At 40.8% G+C, this 22,645-nt stretch overlaps 1 protein-coding gene across 6 annotated transcripts in view; it reads right to left on the bottom strand.

Annotated features, from left to right (window-relative positions):
* The window catches only part of cntn3a.1 (contactin 3a, tandem duplicate 1), a 118,256-nt gene that overhangs the window by 16,675 nt on the left and 78,936 nt on the right, over positions 1-22,645 (bottom strand). For all 6 annotated transcript variants that reach the window (XM_061782444.1, XM_061782426.1, XM_061782440.1 and 3 more), the window contains 6 exons: positions 20,996-21,098; positions 20,301-20,485; positions 13,901-14,040; positions 9,822-9,951; positions 8,243-8,393; positions 741-868 (listed from right to left, as the gene is read on the bottom strand). In XM_061782444.1, coding sequence (XP_061638428.1) covers positions 741-868; positions 8,243-8,393; positions 9,822-9,951; positions 13,901-14,040; positions 20,301-20,485; positions 20,996-21,098 — 837 coding nt within the window. The remainder of the gene's footprint in view (positions 1-740; positions 869-8,242; positions 8,394-9,821; positions 9,952-13,900; positions 14,041-20,300; positions 20,486-20,995; positions 21,099-22,645) is intronic.

Raw genomic sequence — 22,645 nt, 5'->3', positions numbered from 1 at the left:
AAGCGTATTTGCAATTCAAAGTGGATGTGAAGAGGAATCACCAAAGAGCACGCTAATAGACCACTGTTGTCGACTCTGCTCTTTATAACGACCCAGAGATCTTATTGCACACCAGAGATGTGTTTATTTAGAAGGTTAAAAAAAACTGTCATTGTCCGGAATGACACTTTTGGACAATGAAATGTGCCGTTCCAGTCTGCAAACCAACCACAGAAGTAACGGCAAGGACTTTCTTTTTTGTGAGAGTTTTTGATTTGATCAGTTTTGAATTGTGTCGTAAATGTGTTTTTATGCAAATATTTACTGTAATTATGACTTCACTCCAGCATTAGCACAGTTTAGTGATAAAGACTATGCTGTGTTCTGATTTACAGGTACGTACAAACTCAGATTACATTGGTGTAGTACTAATGAAAACTCAGTCGAAAGCCAAGGACACCCTACCCTGTATGTATCGCCGTATGGTCGTGTCATTTGGGCACACGGTTTAAGTATTTTTGCTCGGAATTATTATGTAATTCCTTGTTAATGTTCAAAGTGAAGGAAGATTAATCCATTCATGATCCATTCATCCATCCATCCATCCACCGTTCCAATTTCTACAGCGCTTGCCCTCATTGGGGTCGCAGGTGAGCTGGAGCCTATCCAGCTGACTTTGGCTTTGGGCAGGAGGCAGGGTACACCGTGGACTGGTTGTCAGTCATTCTATTTTATCAGTCTCATAAAATAGAAGTTTTTACCTTTAACCAAAAGGCTGCCGGCGCTGCTGGCGACGCCAAACTGGTTTCTGGCTACGCATGTGTACAGACCAGCATCAATTTTCGACACATTGGAAATACGAAGGTTCCCATTATCCAAGACAGTAACTCTGTGAGAAACCATAAACACAGACACATATACACACAGTTAATACAAAGTTTATAAGGCATATCTCATTAAGCCCATTGACAGCATCAGTGTTGGTTTAGGGAACTTTAACTGAAATTTAGCTATGCTTGTGCTAACGTGCACGGTCATGCCGCTGAAATGAACAAGCCCACGGTCCTAAAGGATTTTAAATTGAGCCTGGAGTTTATCTCAGTAAATTTTAATTGGCTCCCTGTGCTGCAGTGTGACATAAGTAGGACCTCAGCAATAAGTGTTACGGTTTGATTTTGCTGCACTGACTTGATAAGAACAGTGCACTTCACGGGAAGATGTACTCACACCATGTAACTGCACTTAAATTGCTAATACAGTATGTACATTTTTGCTCCACAAGTCATACATACACAAAGTGATGTAGAATGTGTGCACTCACCCTGTATGCAGTATGATAATCATAAATTAAACTTGTTCCAGTCCAACAGTTGCACTGTATACTCTCACTGTACCGTTAAGGACAGAAATAAATAGTCCATCCTTATTTTGTAATGTCATGAATAAAAAAATTCCCTGGGTAAAATTCACTCAATTACTGTTTATTGTGGTACCACAGCATTTATGAATATTAACGACTTAAAGCTGAGATAAACACAGAAAGACAAAAGATAAAAATCCTTCACCAGTTATTAAAATTGATTCAATTATTCCTAATAAATGTCAGTGAACTCTCAGGAGGAACAAAGTCAACCTGCTTGGCTGCATGGCAATAAAAGAAGGGTTAGCCTTTACAACAGATTGTCCCAGCAAGTGACAGCAACAAAGAATCTCATTTCAACTGTCGGCATCATCAGTCAAGCCTGGCGGATTTCATCTGACGCAGCGAGTGTGCTTGTGCCGCTTTACATGTCAATGAGCTGCTGTAGTGAAATGTAACTTTTAATAATGTTTTCCATGGGACATCTTTGGGATTTTAAGTAAGTATTCAAACACTGGTTGATTGCAACTCACACTACACCATTCACGTAACACAATTAATATTTTCCAGGGGAAAACGCTAAATGGTATGTAACATTTAAAAGTGGTATTACCGTAATTTTTCCTATATAATCCGCACCCCCCCCCCCCAAAAATTGTCAAAAGTCAATAGTGTGCATTATACATAGGTATAGGGGCAAATGGAAAAAAACTTTCAGCATTTTATAAATGTATGCCGCCATCTAGTGGTTATCAAAAAGCTGTACACGTTCATTCCAAAATGCCACCGCCACCTAGTGGTTATAAAAAAAGGTGTAGCCTATACTTTCATTCCAATATGACAGGGGTATGTACATATGAATGCATATATGTAGAGTTGTGCTCATACATTTACATACCCTGGCAGAATTTGTGAAATGTTGTTGTTTTTTTGTTTTTTTAAATATGACTGATAACTGAACAACATCAATCCATCCATCCATTCATTTTCTACGGCTTATTCGGGTCGGGTCGCGGGGGCAGTAGCTTTAGCAGGGACGCCCAGACTTCCCTCTCCCCAGCCACTTCATCCAGCTCTTCCGGGGGGATCCCGAGGCGTTCCCAGGCCAGCCGAAGGACGTAGTCTCTCCAGCGTGTCCTGGGTCGTCCCCGGGGTCTCCTCCCGGTGGGACGTGGCCGGAACACCTCACCAGGGAGGCGTCCGGGAGGCATCTCAGATTTGAAGGTGCTGATTCTCATCCCAGCCGCTTCACACTCGGCTGCGAACTGCTCCAGTGAGAGTTGGAGGTAACGGCTTGATGAAGCCAACAGAACTACATCATCTGCAAAAAGCAGAAATGCAATACTGAGGCCACCAAACCGGACCCCCTCTAAGCCTCGGCTGTGCCAAGAAATTCTGTCCATAAAAGTTATGAACAGAATCGGTGACAAAGGGCAGCCTTGGCGGAGTCCAACCCTCACCGGGAACGAGTCCAACTTACTGCCGGATATGCGGACCAAACTCTGACTCCAGTCGTACAGGGACCGAACAGTCCGTATCAGGGGGTTCGGTACCCCATACTCCCAAAACACCCTCCACAGGACTCCCGAGGGACACGGTCCAACGCCTTCACCAAGTCCACAAAACACATGTAGACTGGTTGGGCGAACTCCCATGCACCCTCGAGGACCCTGCCGTGGGTGTAGAGCTGGTCCACTGTTCCACGGCCAGGACGAAAACCACACTGCTCCTCCTGAATCTGAGATTCGACTTCCCGACGGACCCTCCTCTCCAGCACCCCTGAATAGACCTTACCAGGGAGGCTGAGGAGTGTTATCCCCCTGTAGTTGGAACACACCCTCTGGTCCCCCTTCTTAAAAAGGGGAACCACCACCCCAGTCTGCCAATTCAGAGGCACTGTCCCCGATGTCCACGCGATGTTGCAGAGGCGTGTCAACCAGGACAGCCCCACAACATCCAGAGCCTTTAGGAACTCCGGGCGAATCTCATCCACCCCAGGGGCCCTGCCACGGAGGAGCTTTTTAACTATCTCGGTGACCTCAAACCCAGAGATAGGAGAGCCCGCCTCAGAGAACCCACACTCTGCTTCCTCATGGGAAGGCTTGTCAGTGAAATTGAGGAGGTCTTCGAAGTATTCTCCCCACCGACTCACAACGTCCCGAGTAGAGGTCAGCAGCGCCCCACTCCCACTATACACAGTGTTGGTGGTGCACTGCTTTCCTCTCCTGAGACGCCGGATGGTGGACCAGAATTTCCTCGAAGCCGTCCGGAAGTCTTTCTCCATAGCCTCACCGAACTCCTCCCATTCCCGAGTTTTTGCTTCAGCGACCACCAGAGCTGCATTCCGCATGGCCAGCCGGTACCCATCAGCCAAAAAGGCCCGATAGGACTCCTTCTTCAGCTTGACGGTATCCCTCACCGTTGGTGTCCACCAACGTGTTCGGGGATTGCCGTCACGACAGGCCACAGCTCCGGTCGGCCGCCTCAGCAATGGAGGCGCGGAACATGGTCCACTCGGACTCGATGTGCCCTGCCTCCCCCGGAACATGAGCAAAGTTCTGTCGGAGGTGGGAGTTGAAACTCCTTCTGACAGGGGATTCTGCCAGACGTTCCCAGCAGACCCTTACAATACGTTTGGGCCTGCCACGTCGGACCGGCATCTTCCCCCACCATCGGAGCCAACTCAACACCAGGTGGTGATCAGTTGACAGCTCCGCCCCTCTCTTCACCTCAAACAACTGAACAACAACCATCATTAATTTCTTTATGGTTATGTTTTGTTTTGTTTATTGATAATGCTTTTCTGAAATGCTTGACCGTTTAATTTGAATCCCATTAAAATAAAATTTAAATTAAATATGTTTTCTATAAAGAATTGTACCCATCTTACAAATTCTGCCTGCCTTCAAACATATGAGCACAACTGTGTGTTTTCTCATTTACTAAATAAAAGTAGGGTTTTGAATTTCGAAATAAGAGCAAGTCAATAAAAAAGAAAGTTGTAAGTGTTCAAATAAAGTGCTTAACTTCAGAATAATTATTTGAAAAAAAAACTAACAAAATACAGATAATACTTCATGTTTTGATATATGGGTAGAAGCAAAATCATGCATTGTAAATATGCATCATACATACGTAGAAGGGTTTTACAGAATTTTTAACTTTGGGGGTGCGTATAATACATGGGTGCGCATTATACACGAGAAAGTACGGTACTTGTTTTGTACACATTATGTATGTTTATTTCCGTGTTGCTGAATCCCAAATTGTTGCTTGTGTAACTGTTTATGTACATGTTGGCCGTGTACACACGCAGGTTGTTTCAGTTGATCAGTAAATGTAAACATTTGAAAATACATACAGTACAAATAGACTGTAAAAATGACCTTCAAAGTACTGTTGTGATGTTACAAATAAAACTGACCAATGCGCTGTACCCACAAAAAGATCTCTATGGCAGATGCAGTGGACAAATAACAATAAATCTAGTGTATCATTGTGGAATCCAATAACTGAGATGCTGCTTCCAATAACCTAGCTTGTAGCAGGAGCAGCTTTTTAAAGGATTGTGGTGTCAATATGGTCTTGAATTGAATTGAATGTGTGCTGCAAACACCTTTTGGTAAAACTTTAAAATGTGTTTATTTCCCTCAAGATTGAGCAAAAAGACTTGAGTAGGATTTATTTGGTTATCTTCAAACATGTAAGGGAAAGTAAACAAAGGAGAATTGGTTTGGAAATTAAGAGTCATGGCAAAATCATTTTGTTAGCATCACTGAAAAACAGGCTGTTATCCATTGCAGAAAAATCAAAAATCACTGAGGGAACGATCATGCTCACTTATCGTGTAATAAGCCGATAATAATAATCTAAAGAGAATGAAAAAAAAAAAAACGATGGCTGGTCCCTAAACTCTGATCTCCAAAGAGTAGAGAAAAATCCTTGAAAGGCATTAATAACATAAAACCTTGTTCAGGAAGAACTGCCTCAGCTAAGTAATTGCCTCTCTTTGAATTTTTTTATTGACTAGCTATTATTTTTATCTCAGTTATTACAAAGAAGCTGCAACCGTTAATTCCTCTGAGCACAGATTTGAATATAAATATGTGTTCCTTAGTGAGTAAGTTATCAGGGAGCTAAACAACACGTGTGCCATTGGCATGTTCGATGGGAGTAGACAAAGTTCGCTTTTAATCTACAAGCCATTTCTTCAGTAAATTGTGCCAATTTCATCAAATTCTATCCCATCAATTTTTGATACTGCCTCTCCGCCCTGATTGTACAGCAATTTCCTGAACACATTTGGATTCATTGAAATTAATTACCCGGCTCAAGCTGCCATTTTATGCTCGAAACTGCATATGAGACAGTAATGGGGTTAAGCTAATATTTCAAACTTAACTTGCTTAAAAATAAGAAGCTGAACACGCCTCTTTAATAGATACCTTGAAGGCAGCCTGAAGCCCTCCAAACTAAGACGAAATGACCACTATTGCCTTAAAGGTAAGGGAAATTAAAACACATTATCCACTTGAACAGAGCCCATTCCCTGTGGGGCAGCAGGTTGCATCTCTCAGGTGAACCGAGGGATTCTTTTGTAATGGACAGTAACGAAGAGTTATGAATATGAGATGTCACACTTGTATGTCAGGTTTTCTCCTCAGCAAGGTTGAAATGATGATTCAAGAGAGAGATATGATGTGCATTATCTATCTGGAAGGCTTTCACTTGGTTCTTCCTCCTGTCAAATATTGCACTACAGCAATTAACATGAGCGGGGAAATTTGTGACGCACATAAAAGACTAAGTAGTGTGATACAGTAAATGGGCACTTTTCGACCTTATTGGTGGGTGTTAAAGTGAGCTACAAGGTGCAATCTAAAAGCTCAGTCTGTCTCTCCATGGTGCAACAAAAAACTATCATGCTATAGATAAAAAAAAAAAACTTAATTTGAACCGCTTAAAAAAGATTGCCTAGTTAAACACTTTACTCCTAGGATATTCCGGCATGATTTATTATTTATTGTTTATTATAGGCAGGGCATGTGAGAACATGTGAGCAGGCGTTATATCTGCTGAGGTAAAGGATATTTAGCAAAACAATCTTAAATATAGTGGTGCAATTTAGAATGTACTGTAATATTCCTGAGCGCTATTGCCAATATTGCTTTACGAATCGAGGCAGTGATCAGCAGTGAAATCAAATTAGGGAGGTACTTTCACATTAACCTCACAACTCTCCACATATAGTAAATGCCAAGACTATCTTGTTATATATGCATGCCATAAAAGTGGAGGATTATTATTTACTCATCAGATTCTACCTTATTCTTAGCTAGTTTGTACCTCTCTGCTCCACATCCTTGAAAACATTATCCCTGGAAGATTAGAAGGAATTATGGGTATTTTAGTTCAGCCAGCGGGATGGATTACTGATGTGCCGCTGCTGTAATAGCATTGGTAGCAGACTCATTTCTGTGCAGTGGAAACTAAATTCTAACGAGCGAGGAAGCAGGGAATAGGCTTGCCAGGGATGCTGCAATAATGTCAAAGTCTACATTTGGTATGCATCTCACCCACTTGAGTATAAGGCTGTAATGTTCAAACTCGAATGGGAAATGTCGCCATTTGGGTGCCGTTGCACATAGCCGTATGTCTGCATTTTCCTTTGAATGTTTAAGAAGATGATAAAGCTGCAAGCTCGGTCGATCATTTCACAGCACACGAAATAATCTTGGTGCTGATGTTGCTGCTCCGCCTCAAAATAAAACATCTTACAGCTGTAACCGCAGCGTCTTTGGCTGGCATCGGTATTTATTATCAGATCAGCCTTTCAGTTTTCTCAACAATCAGTTTAACTGCAGGTGAGATATGACTAAAACTGCACCCACACTATGGAGAGGATGGGTACCTCAGTAAAGAAAAGCTGCTGAGCCAGCTGAGCAATTAATGCCGCATGGAATGAGAAATGTGAATCAGTGCAAGTTGCAGCAGGTGTCCTTTACTTCTTGCTGGCAAATTCCTGCACATGCACCAATATTTCCTAAACATGGAAATGCATCACTGACTGATTTGCACACTTTTTGATGAACGAGGAGGAGGAACAATAGGATAGGATGAGAACGATAGGCATCCTTAGGTCCCTTGAAGGTGCAAAAAAAGTTATTATTATTATTACTACATAAATACCATAAATTATGAGCCATACAGTCTTGTATTGTTTCCTGTCTACTTCCTACCTCAAATAGTTAGAAGTTTAAAGCCATCCTCCACTGCAGCTTTAATAGCGAGGAAAGTCAAGGAATCCTGACCATTCACTGCATGGAATTTCGATAATTGTGTCCTCCTTGGGAGCAATGTCTGATTAACACTTTATCTTCCTGTCTTTCCCTGCGTACTGAAGTATTGCATTGATCTGCACAACCTGATTTCTAATAAAACAAGGTGTCCGGCGAGCTCCCTAGGTAGGTTATTCCGCAGCTTGTCATCGATCGGCACCTTTTGGGGATTTTTGTATTTCGTACATGTCTCACTGGTTGCCTACATCATCGTCTGCCTTGTGTTCAAATAACCCTGCAGATCTTACATACTGCTAATGAGTTGATGGATCAGCAGTCTAAGAATGGCCAATTACCTTTTGTAAACTGTAGAAGTTTGTTCTTAAGGGCTCCTGGCTGCACTATCAAGTTAAACAGAAAATGTGGAATGCAAAAGAGAAAGGAATAGCGTGCAAAATGTGTTAAGATATTCAAATGGCACTGTGTTTGCTGTGGTTCTGTTCTTTGCAGTTTGTCAACATGAATATAAAGTACACAACAATAAAATAACATGTTGATGAAATGTGGTTCTACAAGGAAAGCAGCCAACTGCTGCTCAACACACATTCACATGGAACCCCGGTACCTGTGGCTCTCTCTTAAGGCTTCTTTTCCTTTCTTCCATGAAATCACACCCCAGGGAGACATCCTGGGCTTGCATTCAATCAGGACATCACCGCTCTGTCGGGCCAGAGTTTGGGCCTTCAACAAATTCTGTGCGAAGTCTGGGGCGATGGCTAGAAAAGAAAGTAAAAACAGTGTAGTCCAGTGAAATAAACTAAAGAGGAAAAAAAGACTCAGAAGGTTTGGATTACTGTTGCAATGAAGTAAGGAGTAGAGCGTATGTGAGAGAGCAACTACATTAATTAGTGTGAAGGAGCAACTGAAAAAAATCTATTATGTAGGCCGGGTGTCACATCCCTTTCTTTTAATACTTACTGTATATACTCTTGCTTGCCCACAAGAAGCATTCACACATGCTCACACAGCCACAATCATTTTAAGAGGATATTAATGACAAAGAGAGTGGGTTTTCCGATTCCATGTACAGTATTCCCTTGAAATGGACATTATACATGAAGAATGAGGGCTGTGAGGCAAAAATAAAAGAAAGCAAAATGAGAGGGAGCTTTCCTTGCTGCTCTTTAGGCCTAAATTACTGAGGTGCCGTCATATCACACTGTTTGGTATGCGTTCAAGCTCTGCAGAAATCACTTCAAAATCCGCACAAAACCTGGTGCCACAGACATATGAGGTATGTCAGGAAGGTTCCAGGATTGGTGTCACAAAGGATATATTTTAAACTACAAACTATGAGTTTTCCACTTCAGTGCGTGCCAGACCATCAACCAGCAGGTCTACAGAGAGCCTGCTATATTTGCTTCGTCCATTGCACGAGAAGAGGCGAGAGTTGAGGAAGGATCACTCGTGGCTACGTCACGATGACAACTCACAATGCCCTCAGCATCCGACAGTTCCTGACCAAGACAAACATTGCTGTGCTGGAGCAATCTCCCTACTCGCCCGACCTGGCTCCAGGTAATTTTTTTCATCTTTCCTTTTTTCAAAAGGGTCGTCAAAACGACCTGTTTTGAAGACTGGATGAAATCAAAATGGCTGTGACAACAGAGCTACAGAGGATCTCGGAAGATTCCTTCCAGGAGTGCATGAAGACATGTCAGAGCAAGCTGGGAAAGTGCGCTAGACTCCAGGGGCATTACTTCGAAAAGAGAAAACTTGTAGTTTGTATTTAGAATATATCTTTTGTGACTGCACTCCTGGAACTTTTCTGACACACCTTGTAGTTGAGCACCTGCCAATGCGGTGTGTGCCATACACAATAACATACACCATAGGACAAGTTTTGCACTGCATCAGTGCAAAATACCTGCATTTGGTCCCCAAAATGACAGATTGTGCCTGTATCTGACAAGGATGCAAAAGGTGTTCCTAGGACAGTACAGTATTATTAAAGCTGTAGACACGCATGTGATTGATTCAAATTCTCACAACAAACATTAAATGATGATGATGATGATGATGATGCAATATTGTATACAATTCCTACCAATTTTTTAGTAGAACTGGATAAGGAGTTACAGTTACTTTGAGAGCATGAGAGCAATTTTTCTGAATATATTCTGAGTGATTGATCGCCTTCTTACCTATGACTCGAAGCTCAGCATTGGTGAAGACTCTCCCATGCTTGTTCTCAGCCACACACTGGTAGGTTCCAATGTCAGCCAGATTTAAGTTACTGATGGTCAACACTCCGTTATTCACCTGAATTCGGTCCTACTCAAGACATATACACAAAAGGCATTTATTTACAGATATGAAGGAAATTTCATGGACCGGTACAAAAGTATTATTTGAATTAAAAGGTCAATTGTCTTGGCCTAAAATTAAACCTGGAACTTTGCTGCTCTCCAAGATATATCTGTAAACACAGTCTTGCCTTCTGGTATCAACATTTCACAACTACATTTTTTGTAGTTGGACATTTTGAATGTAACTAAGGTGGTCACATACATAGACACACTGGCAATTAGTTGATATACTGATATACTGCTTTGCTGACTGACCTTTGAATTTATGTAAACCATCCAGAGAGGAAACTTATAAACAGCCCAATTAGTGCCACATTGGCATCACAAAATAAAGTAGTTGCTTATATGAGAGCACATATTACCGTAAGGTAGGTAATTAGTGCTATATTTCGACAGTTTAGTTTCATTCTGATGAATAACCTGATTTAATTCAAGTGTTAGCCATATTTTTCCACACCTAGTGGGTGGTAATTGAAAAGAGTGCTAATTTTCTTTAGTCTTAATAGACCCATGGTGGATTGATGTAACCCCCCCACTGTCTAACAAAGCACTGACATTATCAAACAGTAGTTGACATCACACCTCAAAGGAATTTTACTTTCCTACTGGGGATTGAGGTACGTCATTTAAAATAATTCCAAAAATGTCAACACACCAAAGGTCACTTCCACCTTACACTTTGTAACTCCAACTCAGTATGTCGTTGTTGTAATTGCTTTTGTCCCAGTGAACCCGGACTCGCTAAAGTCGCACAAAACCTAGACTTTACACCGATCTGATTGGCTTGATCGGTACCGGCCGATAATTAGCATTTTATGGTAATCGGCTTTAATGTCATAATTCTATGACGTCATTGATCAGCTCCGCAAAAGACATTTACTCCGCGTCGCCATCGTGTACATTCATTCATTCATTCATTCATTTTCTTCCGCTTATCCTGTATGTACTTCCTGCCATCTAATAGAAGAGCATTTATTTGTTCTGTCTGTCACTATGCCTCACTGGCATAAATAGAGGAACAAAGATACTGTATTTCTTGTAAATGAATCATTTTTTTAGCAGTTAAGTAATAGACAGAGATTAAAGAGATCTGTGTAAGTGCATGAGCTGGTGTCACAATGCCATTCTGAACCACTGCCCTGATAAAAAAAAAAAAAATAAATAAAAAATCAGAGACTCGGTTGAGGCCCTATTATAATCTCTTTAATGGTAGAGAAACATGTCATTCGTTTGCTCTATTGGCAACATTAATTCTGCTCAACTCTCTTCTTCTTCTCTTCTGATACTAGCACTATTTCAAGTTGAACTATGAAAAAGCAAAGGGGGCACTGGGTGTACCCTGATTTTGGTAAGCGGACTGGATGTGTGCTCAGACACTTCGCAGACTGAAGGTCTACTACATACTGAAGTAAGAGTTGGTGGTTAAGCAAAATACAATACAGTACAGAGTGAGTGGGTCCTTGTTTTGCCAAGGTGATATTTTGAAGTGACAGCCCTCCTTGGAGTCATTTCATACTCTCTGCCAGAAAGACAGAGAAGGAATGGAGATGTGGGAGAGCTTCAATAGAGATCCACAGAAAAAGTCAACCCAAGAGAGCGTGAGATAAAAGACAGAAAAATGGGGAGTTGAGGACTGATCCATTCTAATCAGAAATAACAAATGTTCATTTTGGCCCCTCTCTCTCTCTCTCATTCTCTCTCTCTCACCACCATGACTAACCTTTGGGTTTGGAAATTGATTTAATGCTGCACCTGTTGACGGTGGCATTTTGAAAATGATAACACTTCACCTCATTAATTCAGTCACATGTACAGAGAATATGTTACCCGGGCAGACTGCCAGAGGTAGTTTTACAATGGTATTTACAAATCAATCGTTTGGGATTCTTTTGATTAAGGGTGCCTGACGGAGAAGTGACCTTTGATAAGACTAACAAAAAGGTCTAATAATTGACAGAGCTGTAAAAATGTAATATAATCCCTGACAGTAGTATCAATTGCATAATATGTGTGTTTGCCGAACATTATTTCAAAAGTGGGGTATTGAGAAAGTTTTGTTTATTTATTCTTACACACATTATTCAGATCCACCGTGAAGACAACTACAGGTTGGAGTAAGTGATATCAGCCAGTTAATGCCTTGACTGTAGGCTAGCATACATGATGTGAGAGGTCGTAGAAGTTTAAGGAATTACATTTGCAAGTTAACATCCCATTGGTGAAATGAACTGATGCAGAACATTCTTGTTTAATGTGTGATCATGTGATTAAGCTCTAAATAAAGTGTCTCTGGTTTCCAAATATCCTCTCAGTTCTCAATCCAAGTTTCTCGATCCAAGTTACAAGACAGCTAAATTCATTGGTCATTTCAAAGACAGAAACATTGGCCAATCAGCTGGAGGTTCCCAGTGCTCACTTGGGCAATTTAACAACAAAGTAAAAATGGGCGAATTTGGAATGGAGATCAGATAATAAGGTATTGTGTCCCTGTCTAACGGAAAGAAGACACTGAGTAGTATGAACAATAGAGGAGAGAATTGTTGGCAGAGTCTTTGGTAGATGAAAAATATCTTATTGGATTCTTTGCAAACAAGCACACAATGGGTCTCTCTGTTGAAGCGAAACTTAGTCTCCGGGAAATTCCTCTATTTCAAAGTGACACTTTCTTCAAGTACAACGTACAAGCAACAATTCTTTCATATCAAAATGAGATTGTGCTCCATTTTGAGCCAACAGAAACATTGACCATCTTAAAACTAGGCTTTACAGGATCAGGATTTTTGGGGCCGATCACCGATCAGCAAGTTTAAAAAAAAACAATGGAGCAATGTGTCTATTTATATGACTGGTTCATTTATTGTATATACTTAAACATGTATACTGTATCCATCCATCCATTTTCTGTACAGCTTATCCTCACAAGGGTTGTGGGCGTGCTGGAGTCCGTCCGTCCCAGCTCAAATTATTCTCTAGCATTTTAGACAAAAGTTAAAACACCAATGACCTCTACGGGGCATTCAAGGATTGGCCACTGACATAAGTTTAGGTCAAATCAACATTACATGACAGAAATAATGGGTGCTGACTTACTGAAATTAAATTACTTTATTGCAATTAAATTACTTTAATAAATACTGTTGATGACATGCTTACTCTTACTTTCTCACTATCCCAGCTATATGGACGGGTGTTGTCCAGAGTTCGAGTCTGTTTAACGCAAAATCGTCCCACACTGATGATGTGTTTTTTCACCGACAAGATTGATAAAACTTTATTGGCCGTCAGATAGTTACAGTACTCCGCAACAAGACACGTGACAAGGCTAAAAATAAACCAGCTTTTGGATTCATACGCGTCGAAGACGCAGAGTTTAAATGTCTTGTGCGGAGCCGATTGATGACGTCATTGATCGGATCGACGACTTATGACATGAAAGCCGATCAGCATAAAATGTTAATTATCGGCCAATACCGATAAGACCGATCAGATCGGCGTGAAGTCGACTTAAAACAGATCAATCACATTTAATACAGACTTGTCCTTGGACAAATAAGGAAGCAGAGTTTAAAGTTCACAATGCGTCTGCAGATATAGTGCATACAGAGGAATACATACAGGAATACATACAGTATTTGGCTTCTGGCAGTAGAGTTTTTCAACTGTGTTCTAATGAAATACGCTGTGCTAGAGCTGTGAATCACAGCAGTTGGTACACAGCGAAACTTGGAATACGTCTTGTTTTGAATCATTGGCAATATTTTGTCAAGCATTGTGCATATTTGGACTTATTTTGCGGCTACATCTGGTATTCTTGACTACTTGTCCTTATTTCATTTAATCTTTGTGGCGTTTGTGTGTGTGCAGAACCAAGCAATAAAGAGCATCCAAATCACTCCTCAGGAGAAGTCCATTACCTCCTTCAGGTCCAGGGGCTCTCCATTCTTCAGCCAACGGTAGGAGGGTTTAGGCTTGGCACTGGCTTTGCACTCCCACACCAGAGTGTCATCAATAGTCTTCTGAGCATCTGGGGGCTTCTCAGTCAAATGAGGTGCAGCTGTCACAAGCCATATACAGTAAATACGCAAACTAACCACATACAGTTTAACTGACAAAGCAGGCAATTAAACACATAAAATGTGAATCCATTTCCAGTTATCCCCGTAGTTGACCTTACTTGACAAAAATAGATAAATAAAAACAATAGCTAAAAGCATCAACATTTTGCAGCTCAAATACAAAAAATAATAATGTTATTTTTCCCTTTAAAGTCAAATTATTCCACTGATATACAACCCCAATTCCAATGAAGTTGGGACTTTGTGTTGAACATAAATAAAAACAGAATACAATGATTTGCAAATCATGTTCCACCTATATTTAATTGAATTTAATTTAATACACTACAAAGACAATAGATTTAATGTTCAAACTGATGAACGTTAGTGTTTTTAGCAAATAATCGTTAGCTTAGAATTTTATGGCTGCAACACGTTCCAAAAAAGCTGGGACAGGTGGCAAAAAAGACTGAGAAAGTTGAGAAATGCTCATCAAACACCTGTTTGGAACATCCCACAGGTGAACAGGCTAATTGGGAACAAGTGGGTGCCATGATTGGGTATAAAAGGAGCTTCCCTGAATTGCTCAGTCATTCACAAGCAAAGCTGGGATGAGGTTCACCTCTTTGTGAACAAGCGCGTGAGAAAATAGTCGAACAATTTAAGGACAATGTTCCTCAATGTACAATTGCAGGAATTTAGGGATTTCATCATCTACGGTCCATAATATCATCAAAAGGTTCAGAGAATCTGGAGAAATCACTGCGTGTAAACGGCAAGGTCGAAAACCAACATTGAATGCCTGTGACCTTCCATCCCTCAGGCGGCACTGCATCAAAAACCGACATCAATGTGTAAAGGACATAACCACATGGGCTCAGGAACACTTCAGAAAACCAATGTCAGTAAATACAGTTCAGCGCTACATCCGTAAGTGCAACTTGAAACAATGCAAAGCAAAAGCCATTTATCAACAACACCCAGAAACGCCGCCGGCAGGAACACTTCAGAAAACCCATCCATCCATCCATCGATTTTCTGAGCCGCTTATCCTCACAAGCGCTGGAGCCTATCCCAGCTATCATCGGGCAGGACGCGGGGTTGACCCTGAGCTGGTTGCCAGCCAATCGCAGGGCACATATAAACAAACAAACAATCGCACTCACATTCACACCTACGGGCAATTTAAAGTGTTCAATTAACCTACCATGCATGTTTTTGGGATGTGCCCGGAGAAAACCCACACAGGCACGGGGGGAAAATGCAAACTCCACGCAGGCGGGGCCAGGATTTGAACCCCGGTCCTCCGAACTGTGAGGTCGAGGCTCTAAACAGTCGTCCACCGTGCCGCCACTTCAGAAAACCAATGTCAGCAAATACAGTTCGGCGCTACATCCGTAAGTGCAACGAAGCTCTGCCAAGCAAAAGCCATTTAGCAACAACACCCAGAAACGCCGCCGCCTTCTCTGGGGGCGAGCTCATCTAAGATGGACTGATGCAAAGTGGAAAAGTGTTCTGTGGTCCGACAATTCCACAAATTGGTCCGACAATTCCACAAATTGTTTCAAATTGTTTTTTGGAAATTGTGGACGTCGTGTCCTCCGGACCAAAGAGGAAAAGAACCATCCGGACTGTTATGAACGCAAAGTTCAAAAGCCAGCATCTGTGATGGTATGGGGCTGTGTTAGTGCCGATGGCATGTGTAACTTACACATCTGTGAAGGTACCATTCATGCTGAAAGGTACATACAGGTTTTGGAGACACATATGCTGCCATCCAAGCAACGTCTTTTTCATGGACGCCCCTGCTTATTTCAGCAAGACATTGCCAAGCCACATTCCGCACGTGTTACAACAGTGTGGCTTCGTGGTAAAAGACTGCGGGTACTAGACTGGCCTGCCTGCTGTCTAGATCTGTCTCCCATTGAAAATGTGTGGTGCATTATGAAGCGTAAAATAAGACAACGGAGACCCCGGACTGTTGAACAGCTGAAGTTGTACATCAAGCAAGAATGGGAAAGAATTCCACCTACAAAGCTTCAACAATTAGTGTCCTCAGTTCCCAAACGTTTATTGAATGTTGTTAAAAGAAAAGGTGATGTAACGCAGTGGTAAACATGACCCTGTCCCAGCTTTTTTGGAACGTGTTGCATCCATAAAATTCCAAGTTAACGATTATTTGCTAAAAACACTAAAGTTCATCAGTTTGAACATTAAATATCTTATTAAATATAGGTCAAACATGATTTGCAAATCATTGTATTCTGTTTTTATTTATGTTTAACACAACGTCCCAACTTCATTGGAATTGGGGTTGTAAATGAATTAAAACTGCTTTCAATTTCTTTTAGCTTTAGCAAGGTGAAAGTCATCTTGTAGCGTACAGTGGTACCTTGAAGTTCGAAAGCCTCAAAGTCATACAATTTGAAGTTCAACCAAAATCTTTGTAAGAACTGGCAACATATGTGACATCATATGATACTTAAGTAAATCAAGCGCGACTTTAGACATCCATTTAGGGCCAATCCCAATTCTACCCCTTAGCCCTTGTTTAACCCCTTCGTCCTTGGTTTTGCGCATTGAAAGAAGAACTAAGGGGTGTCCCAATTCTCCGTAAGGGCTAAGACGCGTGTGTAGACCTTGAAACCAAGTAAGGTCTGGGACCTCACTTGAACGCTAAGGGTATAGGACTCAGCGCCCGCTGACTGACAAAGAACTTGCTTACAAGACGCTGGAACGGACAAGGAAGGACATACATTTATGGAAGTATAATTATTGATATTCATACTAATGACAGTCATGTTTTTAATCAATGTGAATTTTAGCCATGTTTTAAAATGTTGGTAACCGGCTCGTTATAACGAGCTTGCGCATCACGAGTCTACTGTCAAACTATGGTGACAAATTTACAGCAAATGGACTTCACTACAATGTACTACATTTTATGAACAATTAGAATAACAATTATTATTCAAGACCCCGACTGGACCATCGGCCAACATCCCCCGGACTCACGGCTGTGGTGTCCTTGAGCAAGACACTGATACCCCGAAATGCTCCCCGGGCGCTTCAGCTGCCCCCTGCTCCAGTGTGTTCCACTAACATGTGTATGTGTTCACTGTGATGGGTTAAATGCAGAGAATAAATTTCGTGTGCATGCATGCATGTTCATGACAATAAAAGGTGATTCTTCTTCTTCTTCTTACAGTATGTTTGATACTTTTCAAATCAAAAAATTCCCAAATGTAAATAACAATAAAAATAATAATAAGTGTATGTTCTGTAAATGTGTCTTTTTTTTAATTTTTATTTTTTTATATAAAAGCATGCTTGGTTAATCTCAACACTGCAAACTGTGAGATGCCTAACTGATTTTTATTGTTCCTGTGGCAATATTTATTTTTTTTCTATTTTATTCTGTTTGCGGCGGGACGGTGGACGACTGCTTAGCACATCTGCCTGACAGTTCTGAGGACTGGGGTTCAAAGCCCAGCCTCGCCTGTGTGGAGTTTGCATGCTCTCCCCGTGCCTGTGTGCATTTTCTCCGGGTACTCCGGTTTCCTCCCGCAACCCAAAAACATGTGTGGTAGGTTGATTGAAGACTCTAAATTGCCCATAGGTGTGAATGTGAGTGTGAATGGTTCTTTGTTTATATGTGCCCTGTAATTGTCTGGCGACCAGTTCAGGGTGTACGCCGCCTCTTCCCCGAAGATAGCTGGGATAGTCTCTAGCACGGCCGCGACCCTAGTGAGGGTAGGCGTAAAATGGATGGATATTCTGTTTGAGATATTTACTTGTTTTATTCTTATTTCTTTTTCTTCTTCTTCTTCTTCTTCTTATTATTATTATTATTATTTAGTTTGTTTCTTTTTTACAAATGTTTGGTCATGTGTATTTTGTGCTGGTTGTTGTTGGTGTTCATTGGCCAACGTTAGGCCATAAAAGTCAGTTTGTCAAAATATGTTCCTTCAATAAAAATGTGTTCCTCGAGTAGATAAAATATGAAATATACCTGACTATGTGGTAGGAAAAACAAATTAAACAAATTCAAAACCCCAGTCATCTTTAAAAACTGCTCATACCCATAAATAGCCAGACAAATTAAATTAAAAAAGCTAATTATAATAGTAACATTCATTTTACAATAGATAGCATCTTGGAAATGTAAACAAATGTCGTGTCTTCCTACAACACAACCAGCAGGAGGCGAGGGTTGATAACGTGGCGGTATTCAAGTGTTGTCCCTTTTCCTCCCGTTTCCTTAGGGGCATTATCTTGGCCCTCCAAATATAGGATACTTAACACGTGAGATGCAGCCATTCAACATGTTGAGAAAGGGTAAAACAAAGGGGAAGGGCTAAGGGCTAGAATTGGGATTGGCCCTTACACTTGTGCTCAGTAGTAAGCAGTGAAAGGATTAACTTTGTGTGAGTATTTTGCTTTTCCCCTAGGCTGTTTGTGACATGTTTTGAAAGGGCAACTGTAGTATGAGAAGAAAAAGATGTTCAAACAGAAGCATATGCAACAGAAGTTACCATTAAATAAGAAGGCACATTCTATGCAGAAAAAAAAACACTCCAGCAGTGTCCAAGTACGTTATGCTCAGCATTGTTTATTGATTCAAACTGGCTATTAGACTCGTTGGCTATGCTTATGAAAATGAATAATGTTAAAATGTTACTTAAATATTTGCTGAACAGTTAAAGTTTTTATGAAGGTGAGAGTTGGATTGTGGTCAAACTTAAAGTTACCACTGTCTTCCTTTTTTTTGCTATTTGGGACATCTAAAATTCCAAGAATCACTCTATATTTATGCCAGTGTCACATAAATAATTTGTACCTAATCTCCGGTGACAGAATAGAAAGATTGATGGCCCTTTTGGAGAAGACACATTAATACATGACACCCTGCCTGGGTCAAGGGGAGAGAGGAATATAAGTCAGTCCATCTCCTTGACATGCTGTGTTGCAAAGAGAGCTCAATGATGTTTTTGCTATTAATTGTGGTCTAATCAATGCCAACTCTGCTGAGTACCGTTTCATGTATTTGTCCTCTTTTGTAAATAGAGTGCATGTGTGTATGTGTGTGTTATACTTTCGCAGCACAAAGTATTTAGACAGAGATGATTTTGCATCTAAAACTCATTTGTCATTGTTTTATGGAAACAAAAGGGGAAAGAAAAATGAAATAAATAAATAAACCATTTCCTATAAATCAAACCGACCAAGATAAAATAGTAGGAAGAACTTATTTTACCCAAACTCAAGATAGTATCTGCTCTAATCCCATTTAGATGGATTTTACTGCTAACCCATGATCTAATTTTATTAGCGACAAAACAAAAACTGTGTTGTAAACTGAGAGGATGCCTGTTATTTCTCCTGTTCCTCCATTGGTGGCATTTTGCAAAGACCCCATTCCTCTATTGATTACAGATATTTCCCACCCAGCAAGTGACACAAATAAATAGGTGTTCCTGCACATATACCACAGTCACAGCTGAAGGTTGTTGGATTTAAGAGCAACACAATTACATCATTACCTCTTGATTTAGAACCTCCAATTAAATTACACCTGATCCCATGATAGGCAACTTCTCTATGGATATTCTTGTTTGTTTCTTGTTGTCTGAACAGCATTTCTAATGCTCACCTCAGATATTCTGAGCAACCACATGTGCCATCCAGTCCTTTTTTTATCATATCAAAAGCACCCCTCTTACAGGAAGGACATGTGAATATGATAATAAATAATGAGAAGAACAACTATAAAATCTTTCTTCAAGGGTCATTAAACCTTACTCAGAATATAGCCATAAGTGCACTGTTGCTGAGGGGAAAATAACCTCTGTGTGAAAGGTGATATAAATCGGTGTGTGTGCTGCACTCAATGTTAGCTGCCGATACAATAAAGGGCTTCACAGAAATGAGCTATTGGGAACAGTTTAATTTAGTGCCACATACCAAAATATGATGCAGTTATTTATTTACAGGATATAATAAAAGATACACGTTTCATGACAACAAATCGAACTTTTTGCTTGACTCTCCCAGACTACACTGCTTTGCTGAACCAATTTCAATCTTGCTCAGTAACAGCGAATCCTTGAGGTTTTTAACAGCCTCTACAAATCATTGGGTTGAGTATTTGATGAAAAAAAAGACTATAACTGTACATATTTTTGGACAAGAAGTGCAAGGAAGGGAAGAGGTGTAAAGAGTTACACCAAAGCCACTGCTTCCCACAGAATGAACTTACCATAGAAGGACAGCTTTCCTTTTACAGAGTTTCTTCCTCTGCTGTTTTCAGCCGAACATTCATACAGCCCTGCATCCTCCTGCTGAAAGTAAGGGATTTCTAACACTCCGTTGGCTTTATTGATGTCCACTTTTCTTCCAGAAGAGCCTCCATCGACTCTCCTCCAGCTGATGGTTGGCACTGGGCTACAGGGAAGTCAGCAACAGGATACTGTCAGTATTTTATTAGGGGTAGATCAAAACATTGTTATGACAATATATTGCAGTGTTTTTCTCACAGTAGAGTTTTGATACACCAGCATCATTTTATAGAGATATATAGATACTGATACTGTTGTTGTCAGTAATGATATAATAATAATGAATAATGTGCAGGTGCCCACTAAATGATACATTTTATTTAAAAACTAATATTTACAATTTGTGAAACTAAAAAAAAAAATTAAATAAAATATAATTTAAAAAAAGTGAAATTCTACAAAGTTCACAAACATGGTGCACCCCCTACCACCACCACCACTTCGGTAAATGTTATTTGCTTGTAATTACAGCACAAGAAAACGTCATTAGCATGTGATATAATTTGTTCTCCTAATCGCTTCATGGGATTTTCCACACATTACCATACAGATTCTATTGGTGCAGTAAATTATTGTGCGTAATCACTATGGAGGAATAATACACAGGGGAACGTACTTTCCAAGTGAAAAACATTCCAGCGTGACAGTTGAGCTCTTGGCGACAGGGACAACTTCAGGGAACTGTACCTCAATCTTTGGCTCATATTCACCCATTACACCTGGTGTTCCAAAGACAAATAGAGAGTAGATTTCACACAATTTTATAAATTTAAGACCGCACATAGTTTTCACATAGAAAACAAGAAGATACTTTAGAACTGATAAATGTAAAAAATGTTTGCTCCGGTTGCACAAAGTCCTTGAAAATGCCACAAATGCGTTAAAACTGAGACCTACAAATGGCTGTACAGTGCGACCCATTTGGTGGTACATGCGCTCTAATTTTTTAATGATGCGCCTAAGCAAAAAAAAAAAAAAGAAAGGAAGAGGTTGCACGTGTACGCCCAGCCATTTGAGGAAGAAGAAAAAATCTCAGCGACTTTGAAAGAAGAAACACGTTAAACCCATTGTTATATTTAAACCAATCAGAAATAGTGAAAGGCGGGACCCCCCTCTGATTGGCCGTGGTCAATATAAATCTCAAAGGGACAAAATCAATTTTTAAACACAACCATCCCACCCACTTTCTTCATCTGGGAACATTTCCTGTTTCTTGTCAGCTTGAAATTAAGGAAGCCTTTGCTGAACATTGCAAAAACAAACGTGACAGTGTATACGGCGCACGTACGCTGACACATAAAGTATAGCGATACTTGAGACATGAGATGCAGTGTTGTTTCGTTTGCGAACGTTTCGTTCAGAAGAACTAATCTTTTTAGCGAACAAACTGAACTGTATCAGTTTATGAAATGATTCATTCTTTTAGCTTGGTTGCCGCCATGAGGTAAGCGAGTCGCCTGGGAGCGGAAACGGAACTGCTGAAGCGTTCGGTCACTCACTTCTGAATCTTTGGGGCATGACCAATGACCAGCTAGCGTGCAGGCGGGGGGGAACTTCATTAAACGTACTACCATGTGATTTGCAATTCGCCATGGTTGTCACTCACTTCGGCAAATAACCAATGATCAGCCAGCGTCAGGCAGTGCCATGCAGGCGGGGGAGGGACTTAAGTGAACTGAGTGATTTGTTCAGTGAACTGGTGTACTGGTGTACTGAGGAACTGAAGCGTGATTCGTTAGTTTGTGATCCGCTAAGGAGCAATGTACTAGTGCGATGAGTGATTTGTTTGCGCAAGGGACGGCGTACTACGCAGTGAACGTACTCATGAGTCATTTTAACCGCAAGTGCTGACGTCTTGGATAGCTTTCATTAGCAGCTGTTTCTTCAAGCTAATGGCTAATGTTGAGTCAGTCAAGCACATGAAAACAAGCAGACATGTTTAAAATAAATGTAAATTAATAATAAATGTATGTACGTAAACATACATACTCATTCCCTCTGTCTCTAATGCGATTATTAAAGCCTTTTTTATTTCCTAATTATAATCATAATAATAATAATAATACATTAAACTTATATAGCGCTTCACAAGACACTAAAAGATGCTTTCCACTAATCAGATGACAATAACAGTAAGGTGAGTGAGCAGGAAGCCCGGGTTGCGGGGGCTGGTGTCAGCGATGCTTTCCACCGCGGTGGAATGCAAAAAAGTCACGCCGGCCAGTGAGAGCCTAGCTGGACGTCAGGGGACGCGGAAGGATGTTCG

This window comes from Phyllopteryx taeniolatus, chromosome 1 (genome assembly GCF_024500385.1).
Source record: "Phyllopteryx taeniolatus isolate TA_2022b chromosome 1, UOR_Ptae_1.2, whole genome shotgun sequence".
Classification (NCBI taxonomy): Eukaryota; Metazoa; Chordata; class Actinopteri; order Syngnathiformes; family Syngnathidae; genus Phyllopteryx; species Phyllopteryx taeniolatus.
Note: the sequence above shows the minus strand (reverse complement) of the source record. Positions and strands in the feature narration are given on the sequence as shown.